The following is a 13,274-nucleotide window of genomic DNA, read 5'->3' as shown; positions in this document are numbered from 1 at the left end:
ATATGGAAATAATAGTTCAGTTTCTCTTGTGCTGATGGATGGGGTTAAACTCGCGTCCACTGAAATTTCTGATTTTGGCTCCCCGTCTGGAGCGGAAGTGGTAAGTTATATAAATAATGCTAGATTCTCCGGGGTGATTTTTTATGAGACAGTTTTTAAATATTGTTTTTTTACGAATAACATAAAAAACTTGGAAGGGAAGCATTATAGTCCCCCTGTAAAAATGAAAATGGTGCCGGCTAATTTTAGACAGATTACCCTCTTGGATGCCTCAGGCAAACTATTTGCAAAAAGCATATTATGTCATCTACAACAATGGGTTCATGATCTGAATATTCTTCCGACGGAACAAGCTGGTTTTAGAATGAACCATGGCACCCTGGATAACATAGCGGTTGTTCAGACAATCATAGAGAAATATGTTTTCTCCCGGGGTATACCAATATATTCAGCATTTATTGATTTCTCCCTGGGGTTTGACAAAGTGGACCGCCAGACGCTGTGGAGAAAGCTTGTCCTCTTTGGCATACCACATCATCCTTTGGGTCTGATTATAGAATTGCATACAGACACCTGGTGCCAGGTTCTAATGGGAGGTTCACAGGGGTTATCTTGTAAAATTAGAATGCACAAGGTGCTGAAGAGGGGTTGCCTATTAGCACATATTTTCTTTTCTTTGTACATTGCTGATCTCCTATGTGCTCTGAATTCTGTAAGGGGGGATGCCCCCAAAATTGGTACAATGCCCGTTGTCTCTTTATTATATGCAGATGATGTTGCAATATTCGATCTAACGCCTATTGGCGTGCAACGTTGGCTGGATGCCCTAAGTATATATGCAGAGGCTCACTTCTTGAAAATGAATATTGCAAAAAGCAAAACTTTGTTTTTTTGTAAGAAGGGGCGTAGAATAAAGAGAAGTCTGAAATAAATGCTTGGTTCTGAAAAAATGGAATTGGTTGACTCGTACCTATATCTAGGGAAGGTTTTTTCTGAAACAGGCGGAGATTTGGAACATATTAAACACTGAGTTAGTAAAGCTGTCTCCCAGGCAAGTGCAGTAAACAGATTCTATAAAACTTGCGGGAGATGACATTTTGCCCATTTTTTATATGTTTTTAAAGTCAAAATCCCTCCTTCGTTAATAAATGTTGCCGAGGTGTTGGACATGAATTATTGGCTCTCTTTCGATAAGACGAAAGTACTAATCTTGAGCCAACTCTGCAATATAACTCTTTATCCCTGGCAGTGGTTCTAAGGTGGGGTAAGTCCCCCTTTTGGGGGAGGAGGGTACACTTAGGGCTACCCTGAGAATAGAAATTTTTGGCAATCTAAAAGAACAATCAATGCTTTTTAGGTCTTTTGTATGTGCAAGTGATACATTCGGTCTTAGTCTGAACCCTGCTCCTCCTATGCCTAAACCTGTACTGAAACAGCTTTTAACGAAGTCTAGATCTCCTATAAGTTTGGCGAGAGACACTTCCTCAAGTCAGTCCAGGTCCAGTAATGAGGCGGTCAGTGGGAGTCAGCCATGACCCGTGGAGGGAGTTGCGGTGGGGCAGAGAGGCGGGGGGAGGGGCAGGGTGGGGGGTGCAAAAAAACAGAATATGTATAATTGGAGGTAAGTAAACAATTGTTTATTAATTAAATTGTTTACTTACCAACAAATATCCATATGCCGTTTTTTAGCAACCCCCGCCCTGCCCCTCCCCCGCCCCGCCTCTCTGCCCCACCGCAACTCCCTCCACGGGCCACGGCTGGTAGGAGTGCTTTCAGTATTAAACCACAGCCTTATTTATTTCGGAATACCCCTCACAGGATTAGAAGACTGACACTCCTACTGAGATTTAATTTGCTGCCTCTAAGAGAAGTCACTGGTATCTCGGATAAAACACCAAGAGAGAAGAGAATTTGCGAATTGTGCCAGTTGCAAATCCATGATCTGAATCATGTTTTATTTCTATGTCCAAAGCTGCAAAGATCTAGGTGAGTATTTTTCAAGCCACTTTTTATTAAATGTAAAATTCACTTTGCGCAGGAGGCACGATCTTTGGTTTTGTCCCCTCTGATTGAAATGGTTTGTTTAAAGATATATCCATTTTTTAAAACATTTCTATCTATTTACTAGGAACTTTTTTAACAGTAATGTTATTTTCATGGCATAATATTGATTGGTTATTTATTTGATTGCTTCATGTATTTATAACACTATTTGCACATTTCTCAGTATGTTTGATATATGAATATTTACAGCAGTGTATAAGGAAGAATGTTGTATTGTATGTAAAGTTTGTCTTTTTTTAATCTGTTGGTGTGCTTTTGTGGACTTCTGTAGGAGTTCCATCACAAAATAAATAAATAAATTGGTATAATTGGTAAATTGATGCTGCACATTCCTGGCCTTTTCCTTTGTTGTACGACAGCAAGAAGGCGTTCAGAGCTGCTCTGTGGCAACATATTGTAAATGTGGCCCTATCTTTATAAGAAGTGGCTTTGAAGGAGTTCAATATGATGGTGAGATTGGAGTGAGATAGGAATTTGAAGCCTTATTGTTGCTGGATTTTATGGAAAGGTGCAGGAAATGAAGGGAGGTTGATGTTGTTAATGTGCTGTTGGGTTTTCATCATTCATTCACTGAAAAAAGTTTACTGGGATTGCATTTTACTGTACAATGAGTAAAATACAGGCCAGGAAGGGGGTTGATGCCGTGCTTGGTTTTATGCCTTCTTTAGGCTAGAGGATTTGGTCAGCTAGCAGCCCACTCCCAATTAAGGAGAGAAGCTTAGGAGATGTGAGAATCCCACCCAAAGGTATTGCAAAGCAAAATACATGAAAAGAAGCAGATTACAGGAATTGCACACAAACTGCAGTGCTATAGGAACACACTGATTTAGCGTGCTGCAGCTTTCTTCAACCTGCTGTTCGCCTCTTCCAGCTTATGTATGATGGTTGGTAATTTAGCAGTGACCAGGAGTGAGTACTCTTTACTACTCTCAACCAGGGGGCGTAAAGTCACAACGATTTCATCCAAGACTCCCAGCAGACCATTAAACTCAATTGATATGCTTGCTGCACTGGTCTTGCCAGCCAAGATGCTCAGGAAACTAGTACATTTCCTCAATGGAATGAGAAATTTGTTTAAGTTTTGATACAGCGCCTTTTCCGAGTTTAGGTCTCGTTGTAGGATTTGAATTAGGTCAGTGTTAGCCAAAATTTTCTTTTCAATGGAACGGATTGCCGACTTGTCGGATCGAAGCCGTAATTCATACTGGTCCACAGTAGCCTGGTGTATATTTTTCATCCTTTTAATTTCTTCAGCTTCATTTAATGCTCGTCCTATAGCTTCATTTGCTTTACTGATCATGACACTACCTAAAAGAAATGGAAAAAAAACTACATGTTTATTGGCACACTTTAACACTGAAGAGTGTGAATGAATATAAATGATAAATTATGAGATTATTCTGGTCATGCAATTACCAGTGCCTAAAGTATTTATTTGCAATTTATTTTTAATTTGGCTATGAGACACCTTCTTAAAAAGATTTCATGTTTTGCTACTAGGATGACATGCTAACTGTTAATATTGGACCTGGGTGTATTTATTAATTGCATCAGTGGAATTTGGTAATTCTGCATTACTCTTGTTATGAGTAATTCATCTCTGTTGCTCCATTATTGGTGCACCACTGAAAAAAACCATCTACAAGAACCAAATTCATATCAGACCATCTCGTTCGTTTCAAAGATCAATTAGCTGCAACATCATTTTGTTGGCTAACACAAATTGAATTATATCAGAAAAAAGAGATAAACCTATTTGGGTTAGACCACATCTGTTTAATGAAAATAATCATAGCAGGAGAGGTATCTCGCCAGAAGCTGCAAGTAAAAAGTCAGCGTATTCTTACATTGAATATCAATCCCACTAGAGCTGTTTTTTTTATGTGATTTTGAAACTGGGAAGGAAGGTTGAAGCAGTCCCTCTATGTTTAAAAAACATATTTTAAACTTCAATTTCCAAGGTATTTTTAATGCAGAGGAATTTCTCCCACTTTCTGCTGTGTTTAGAAACCACTGCCCGGCAGTACATACCCCTAAGCACCCATACATACTCTGTATTAATCATTGTAGAGTATGTAAGGTCACCAAGGGGTATGCAATGCAGTGCAGTAAGTCTTAGTGCAAAATGCATAATCGCATACGGGTGCATTTTGCGTTAAGAAAATAGTATACATTGCTCACTCTGCCCTATCGGAATACTACAGAATTCTGTGGGATTTTAATAGAATTAAGCAAAATATTCTACAACCTACCTGGGCATTTTCGTGGTACTTTTTCCTGGCAGCCTTCCTGTATCCTGTCCTGCAGTCCTCCCGCCGTCGCGTTTCAGACCATCGCGGCGCCGGGAGGAGGACCGCAATCCCCAGGGGGCAAAGCGCCACAAGCCGCGCACGCAATTTCCCGCGCCAAGAGGCGCTTAAAACCGGACACACTCCCGGTGGAGCGGGTGTATTCTACAACCTACCTGGACATTTTCGTGGTACTTTTTCCAGGCAGCCTTCCTGTATTTTGTCCTACAGTCCTCCCGCCGCCGCGTTTCAGACCATCGCGGCCGCCGAGAGGAGGACTGCAATCCCCAGGGGGCAAAGCGTCACAAGCCGCGCACGCAATTTCCCGTGCCAGGAGGCGCTTAAAAACGGACACACTCCCCGCGTCGCGGGAACGCGCGCGGGACGCGCCGGGAGAAGCCCGGAACAAGGGCAGGACCGTCTGCGGCCGTCCGTGGCTAGTCAAGGCTGGGCTGGGCCCCGTCTCTTTGCTCTGCTGCACCGGACTACGACTCAAGTAAGACTTTATTGCCTAATTTTAACGCCCATATGAACTTCAAGATTCTTCCCGACTACTCACCTGGGTTTAGTCCATAACATAAGACTGTCTATATGGATTCTTCTTACCTGTCTAGCTGAGAGCGTATTATAGTGCCCCGGACTATTGACTTTGTGCTAAATCTTTTATTTTCTCCCCTTGTGATTCTGACGCTCAAGGAGCATTGTCCCAGTGTGTCCCTATTGCTGCTGGGAACTGCAGCAGCGTCAAACCTGGCCCCCGGACCAATACCCATAGGCTGTCGAGGGGACAGGACTGCGAGGACCAGCACCCTGTGCGGATTTATTCGGCCGTAGCTGGTCCTCTTCCCGCCCCTTCTCATCTTCAGCCATAGCTAGCATATGCAGAACTTCCACGGGACGAGCCTGGGCCCCCCTATTAACCCCATTTAGAGACCAAGGTGAGGCAGGGCTGCGTCCCCCCTCTTACACCTGTGTAAACCCCTTCTACTCACACTGTTATTTTAATAGTTATTTATTGTTTGTACTTGTGACAGTGGACCTTCTGCTTTTTTAAACCATGAGTACGCGCGGAAGCAGAAGTAAAACGGCGGCAGGGGGAGCCTCTTTAACGGGCACACTTGATAATTTTATAATCAGGGCAAACACATTTATAGACCAAGAGATTGTTCACTTGGAGCGTAGAGTGCCTCAGGAGTTGGCTGTGGCGAGAAGATCTTCACTGGGCCGTCTTGCCTCAGCCAAAACCCTCGAACAGCATAGGGTTACCGGCTTGACTGAAACTCATGCTGTGCGTTATAGCCTACCCAACACGGTCGACCTGTCAGCATCTCACTTACTATCAGACTCCCAAATCAGCTTGGAGTTAGAAAAAACTCTGCATTGGATGTTAATCTCACCCAAGAGGAGAAAAGCCCCAGCCAGTCGAGGCAGAGGAGGGAGGGGGCTATTTCTAAAATCCCCAAAATTCCTAAAATTCCTAAGTGAAGAAAACCCAAGGGCAGGGGTGAAATACGTAAAGGAAATCGGGGTGTCCAAACCCTGCAGGTAGAAAACGATCTTCTAAGTACCGCTGCCTCAAAGGAGGGTACCACCTCTGAAGCGGTAGTGGTACCAATTAATTCAGCTGAGAGGAGTATTAATGTTGATAAGGATGATAGTATACGCTTGTCAAAGATGGGGGAGCTCTTTAACTTTATTTATCCCCGATTGAGACAAGATTATCTCACATTGAAAAGCTGATAGCCAACTTAGGTGCTCTGCCTAAAAATACTTTATCCCAGGCAGCACCTAAAGTAGGCGGTACCAAACCAATCAACACTAAACCTGCAGGCCCAGTAGCTAAAAACTTGTCAGCCCCAGCGATCACCACCAAACCAAAAACCATACCTGCCCCTGAGAAGATAACTGCAGACAATCCCAAAGTTTGTGGTCCTCCCCCACGAGTGGTGACTACATCACCGAGGGCGAATACCTTACAATCCAGAGTGTCCAGGAATAAAGGGCCACTTGACAGGGCACGAGTTGTAAATTTGCCACCTGAGGCAAACCCCTATGACGTAGTCATGACCGGAGTACCAGAATTGGGTGATGCTGTTGAAGAACCAAATTGGTCTCTAGTAAATAAGGTTCAACATTGGCTCAATTCTAACCGCCCCTTACCCCACCACCGCACAAGTAAGATTCTGACGGTACGCAGGGTACCTTGGGTGGGTCATGAGAGGAAAACGGTTCAGGGGGATTGCGTCCTAATCAATTTTGAGGATCCGTACGTGGCCGAGCACGTATGTTCTTGGAACACACAAAACAACCTTGAGGGAATCCAAACCAAAAGAATTTCTTCCTTTTACCCCTCGGGAAATCGCCCTACTCGTGAGGTCAATTATGATGAGAATTGGCACAGAATAGGGCAGCGTGAGCGGGGAGGAGATTAGAGGGTAAGGGGGAGGCGGCCCATCAGGGACTTAGATTATAGAGAAGATTGGGAAGGCTTCACGACCACAAACAGGTTTAGCTGTTTGGATATGGTCGATTGACGGTCACCAAATACTAGTCTGACAATAAGAAAGGGTGTACGTACTACAAAATTCAATAGTACAGCCATTGGTTTTACAAATGCTTGTCTAAACACCCAAATTGTGCAGTTGTTGAAAGACAAATCTGTAGTACTAAACATAAGCCCAATAATGACAGAGTCAGACATTATTGCTGATCCACCAACCAATTTTACTGTAGAAACAGATGAAATTCCTATAATCAGTCCTAATTACCTTGATGAATTAACGGTGGGCGAGGGAGCAATAACAGGAGACGTTTTAGGAATCTTGCCTCTGATGAACATAACCCCATCGTTGGGAGTAGATCTTCCACCAGATGTAAATAGGGGCAGGTTGGCTTTGACTTCTTGGAACGTATCGGGCTTGTCCAGCAAAGTAAAAGACCCAATTTTCCTAGCATATATATATAACTTTGATGTAATTTGTCTCCAGGAATGCTGGGAACAGTCTGAGATTCATTTAAATGGGTACCGCACCTCCTTTTCCCCAGCGCAGCAGTCCAGCAGGGGTAGGGCTTCAGGCTGTTTATGCACTTTCATATCCAACACTGCTAACATGGCAGCTAAATGGTTCCCCAGTAAGAGTAATAACCAGTATTATCAGGCACTTACTCTTAAGGTAGGAGGGAAGCAGCTTATCAGACTGATCAATTTATACAATAATATCCCTGGAAGTGATTGCAAACGGGTTTTAGACGATTTAAATACAGAATTAAGTGGAGAAATTGGCACAGCGCAAGAGGAAAGGTGTACTGTGGTGACAGGAGATTTTAACTGCCACCTCTGTCCCCCGCGGAAACCTAGATATATGCGGCATGGTTAATCTGAAGGGAGATCCATGTTTCCACTTTGAGCACTTGAGCAGTTGGGAAATTTGCTCAATAACTTGATATTTGAACAAGACCTAGGCTTTGTAAATGAGCTTTGTATCCCCCAGGAAAGGTTCCAACCAACCTTTAACGGCAGGGGATCCAAGTCATTGATTGATTATACCCTGATCACTAAAAGTTATCACTGCAATGTCATAACATTTAAAACAGAGGACATTGCTCTTAGTGACCATTTCCTTATTAGCTCAACTTTTAGTTGGGGCGAAAAGTGTGGCCAACAATCTAATGTAATAGATAACCTGTACAGCCATTGGATCGCTATGAACAGAATTAATGGCTACTCAATAAAGTGGAGTAAGGTGGACCCCATAGGGTTTCTTCAAAGTCTGGTAACAGATTATTTATCAGACTTTATGATCTGTCTCGGGGAAAACATAAATCCCAAAGAGGTTACCGTAGCTTTTCAAAACATCACCCTTCAAATCAGTAGTAGATTAACGGGAACTATACGGCTGAGGGATGGTTCAACTCCGATTGCAGCAAGGCACCCTCCCACTTAAAGAATACCCTAAAGAGCGTCCCCAGAAATTCCGTATATATCAAGTCTGCATGAGCAACTTACAAATCAGCGCTGCAGAAACGAAAAAAGGAACTAAAAGAGACAGCTTGGGTAGCCTTGCTCAAGGCAACCTCTTTGAGGGATAACACCGCCTTTTGGAATGCAGTAAATGCCCCTTTTTTCGCAGAGAGGAAATGTGATACCATGGAGATCGCTATTGAGGAGACTCTTTGGGTCAATTATTTCGCAGAGCTCTACAAGAAGGACGACCTGGTCATCCTGGGTAGCGCTAGCATTGATCAGCTCGCTATTCTGGAGCCTGATACCCAATCTTTCTTCCCATTGGACATAGTCTTTTCTTTGGAAGAGGTAGAGTTGGCTGTTGCAGATAGCTCAAACTGTAAAGCCCCAGGCCCAGACGGCATTCCTATTGATATTTATAAATATCAAAATATTGTCCCTCCTCCCTTCCCTTCCCTCAATGGATATCAGCCTTTTACAGCGCGGGGATGCCCTTGGGTCACCAGGCGCTATACAAACCGCTAAATAAATAAATAAATAAATATAAGGCGAACATTCCTCTCTGGGCACCGCTCCTGACCAACGTGTTAAATAGCTATAATAAAAGCGGATTCCCTTCCACTTGGCAGGATGCGATTGTAGTACCCATATTTAGAAAGGGAGATCAAAATGATCCAAAATGTTATCGCCCCATCTCCCTGCTCGACTCCCTAATGAAAATTGCAGGTCGAGTTATTTTAAACAGACTACAGATATGGGCTAATGAGGAGAGTATTTTATCTAAATTTCAATATGGTTTCAAACCTGGTCTGGGTACCATCGAACAAGGACATAACTTGGCGATGTTGATAGAAAAATACAAGACGGGCAAAAAGGGAAACTTATTCATAACATTCGTTGATCTCAGTTCGGCGTTTGACTGTCTGAGCCACGATGTTTTATGGGATACCTTGGAAACCCTGGGAGTTGATGTAAATATTTGTAACTTTCTCAAGGAATTATACAGAGGGGCTGGGGCAAGGGTGCGCCATGGCAAGAAAGGTGAATGCACAAAACATTTTTTAATAATGAAGGGTGTACGCCAGGGCTGTATCCTTGCTCCCTTTCTTTTTAACCTTTATATTAACAGCGTAGCTGACTATCTAAGAAAACTGGCTGTGGATTTCCCCCAAATTGATGGTGCCGCAGTCCCTATTCTGCTCTACGCAGATGATGCGGCTATTATGGCAAGAACCCAATTAGGCCTCCAGCAGGCATTAGTTAGTTTCTCAGAATTTATGGGATCTAGGGGCCTGAAAATTAATATTGGGAAAACGTTTACCATGTGCTGCACTTCAAAAAATAAGGTTGCTTGTAATAGCTTTTTAAACCAGTCAAAGATAGAAAATACTAGTACCTTTTCTTATCTGGGGTTGTTTTTAACAAAAAGGGGACATGGATTACAGCTAAAACTACCAGGTGCCTAGCTTTTTCACGTGCCATTGGGGCACTCATAAAGTTCGCTAACAAACTGGGAGGTAGACCAACTCACATTCTGCTCGATATTTATAGAGCTAAATGCGTGTCGACTGCTACCTATGGAGCTGGTATCTGGGGCATTGTAGACTGTCACGAAATCCAGTTGAAGGAAAACAGTTTCCTTAGATATTTGTTAGCTGTCCCCAGATCTACCTCAACTTACGTCTGCCATATGGGACTGGCCACGCCTTATATATCTGATACAATTAGGATCAGCCCTGTGTTGCTCTGGCATACAATTTGGACCTCTGTTGAAACTGATTTTAATAGGGCAATTATCAGAGACTGTATGCAACACGATGGGTCCAAAAACATCCAATGGCTTTCTTATGTGAAGGAATTCCTAATAAATATAGGGCATCAGGAATTTTTTAATACGCCAGCATCCCTCTCCTCCATATCGAGAAAAATGCTAAAAGAACAATGTTCTGTCTTTTTGGCTGATCAACGTTGGTCAATGGAGGGGAAGAAGACCTCAGTCCTGCATCATCATTCACTAATGCAGGATTTTGGCTGGCAGCTCTATCCGTCTCCTGAGCTGGCCAGCTACGACAGAATGCTATTGGCACGCTGTAGAATGGGTATTTATTTTAGGATGGGCACCTTCCCAACAATTAACGACAGGTCAAAAAACTTAATTAATTGCCCATGTGACAATCACTCTGTACAGTCCACAATTCACTGTATTCTTTTTTGTAAAATTTTTCAATGGGGAAGAAAAAGATATCTAATTACATTGTTAAAGCTTTGGGGATTGAGACAGTGTAGATCGGCACTTTTTAAAATTCTTTTATTACAGGACGAAATGACCATAAGAGCTGTATCTAAATTCCTAAAATTCATTATCAGATGTAGATCCTCCATGGCTTGAATGAACTTTGCACTGCACCCTTCCACTTTAACTGTAATTGTATTGTACCCTATTTTTGAGACAAATGAACCTGGATAGAGAAAGCCTTATCTTGCACCTGCTTCATGTCCCCATATTTTTATAAATATTTGCTTGTATTTTTCCAAATTGTAACTATTTTTTGTATTATAATGAAATTGTATTTTACATTTGTATGCTTTTAATGCGGTGCTTATATGATCCTTTTTATGGCATCGAATAAAGCTATCTTTGACTCTTTGAGTAATTCATCTCTGTTACTCCATTATTGGTGCACCACTGAAAAAAAACATCTACAAGAACCAAATTCATATTAGACCATCTTGTGCGTTTCAAAGATCAATTAGCTGCAACATCATTTTGTTGTCTAACCCAAATTGAATTATATCAGAAAATAGAGATAAACCTATTTGGGTTAGACCACATCTGTGTAATGAAAATAATCATAGCAGGAGAGGTATCTCGCCAGAAGCTGCAAGTAAAAAGTCAGCGTATTCTTACATTGAATATCAATCCCACTAGAGCTGTTTTTTTATGTGATTTCGAAACTGGGAAGGAAGGTTGAAGCAGTCCCTCTATCTGTAAAAAACATATTTTAAACTTCAATCTGCAGTGTTTTTTTAATGCAGAGGAATTTCTCCCACTTTCTGCTGTGTTTAGAAACCACTGCCCGGCAGTGCATACCCCTAAGCACCCATACATACTCTGTAGTAATCATTGTAGAGTATGTAAGGTCACCAAGGGGTATGCAATGCAGTGCAGTAAGTCTTAGTGCAAAATGCATGATCGCATAAAGGTGCATTTTGCATTAAGAAAATAGTATGCATTGCTCACTCTGCCCTATCGGAATTCCACAGAGTTTTGTGGGATTTTAATAGAATTCAGCAAAATAAAACTCTGCACATTCCACCCGACACTTGTCATTATATGGAAAAAACTATCAATTCCTTGAAATTTTTAAAAACAATGCTGCATCTATGATTCAATTGAAACCCATTGCAAATGGAAAGTGCAGGACATGAGTGAGGCTGGTGTGAGTGTGCCCCCCGCAGATGTACCATGTGCGTTTGATTTTAGACTGCACTTGTCAAAGCCAGGCTGAAACATTTAAATACATGTCGATTTCGATATTCATGGATTCATAGTGAGCGAAACATAACTTGCAGATCCATTGGAGGTACATTTACTAAACATCCCTGCGATCGTGGGCAGCAAGCAAAGATGCTGTACTGTACTGCTTTGCGTATAATGGATATAGCAGAACTGGTCTATATTTACAAAGATATATAACATTCCTAGGGCCTCATTTATGAGAAATGACGCATCGCTGCGTGAAAGCAGCGATGTGTCACTTCTCAGTGCGCACTCCTTGCGACATTCCTGATGCGTCATATTTAATGTATGACGCATCATGTCGCAAGGAGTTACAGATACGTCAGTATTTCTGACGTATCTGTAAGTGCAAAAGTGACGCATTGCTGGAGTGTGTCACAAAAGTGACGCAACTCCAGCAATGCGTCCTTTCACATGGGGCAAGCACCATGTGAAAGGGCCTGCGCCAGTCTTACGCCTGCTGTGAATCGAAGACACTGATTTAGGCTAAGCCATGCAGAGCCACTCAAGGTGGGTTTACATGGCTCAGTAAATGCCATTTAAAGGCTAGTGTTGCCTTCTGTCACCTTGATGTCTTTCTGTAGTTATGCCTAGCGAGTTTGTATTTGTCCACACTGTGTGTGTGTATGTGTGTGCACGTGTGCGTGTTTGTGTGTGATTACCTGTTTGTGAGTTATGTGTTTGCAGCTGAGCCTTTTCATGTGTATCTATTGGTGTGAGCATGGTGAGTTTATGTGAATATGTCTTTCAGCGTATTGTGCCTCTCTATGTGAAAGTGTGTGTTAGAAACCAGCAGGCCCCCCGGTGCACCGCAAGGGTGGGGGCCGGTTTTGGCCCCTGGGGACCATTTTTGTTACAGGGCCGTTTATGTAGCATAGCTACAAAATCGGCCGAAAACCGGCCCCGGCAAAGAGCTCAGACCCCCCCCTCCCCCAGGGGCCGGCCGAGCACTTTGCGGGGCCGGTTTTGGTTCCCAGTCCGGCCCAAATTTGCATATATTTTGCATATCGTTTGTGTTACAGACCCGATGCAAAATGCAGGATGGCATTTCTAAACCAATGCAAATGATGAGATGTGTTGTCAAATGACAAAAAGTATTGCAATGCAGTGCAGCGCTCTGACTTGCATTCATTTGCCTGAAAGGAGTGTTCAGTGGACAGTGCATGGGCATTCCTTTGCGTCCACCAATGGATTTAAAACAAAATTCACATCAACGAAGACTGGTATACATGGATTTACACCTCCCTGCGGCTGGCATAAATATTTTTATGTTTCCTCCATTCTTCCTCTCTGGATGTGTGCTGCATTCTGCAGCACCCAAAAACAAAGTAAATTGCATTAAAATTAAAGCATAGTTTCTGGGCAGAGAGGAAATCATTACAGCTCAAAAAAGTACCCACAACTCATTTATCCCCGTCCTAGGTCGCAAGGGTGTCGG

The 13,274-nt window shown here is 42.7% G+C and overlaps 1 protein-coding gene across 2 annotated transcripts in view; it reads right to left on the bottom strand.

The window, feature by feature from the left end:
- Positions 1 to 1,758: 1,758 nt before the first annotated feature.
- The window catches only part of LOC144817796 (uncharacterized), a 300,423-nt gene continuing 288,907 nt past the window's right edge, over positions 1,759 to 13,274 (bottom strand). For both annotated transcript variants that reach the window (XM_078674625.1, XM_078674626.1), the window contains exon 4: positions 1,759 to 3,372. In XM_078674625.1, the coding sequence (XP_078530751.1) occupies positions 2,891 to 3,372 (482 nt within the window). In that variant the 3' untranslated portion in view covers positions 1,759 to 2,890. The remainder of the gene's footprint in view (positions 3,373 to 13,274) is intronic.

The sequence above is a fragment of the Lissotriton helveticus genome, chromosome 2_1 (genome assembly GCF_964261635.1).
Source record: "Lissotriton helveticus chromosome 2_1, aLisHel1.1, whole genome shotgun sequence".
NCBI lineage: Eukaryota > Metazoa > Chordata > Amphibia > Caudata > Salamandridae > Lissotriton > Lissotriton helveticus.
The sequence above is the reverse complement of the archived record's forward strand: the minus strand, read 5'-3'. Positions and strand labels throughout refer to the sequence as shown.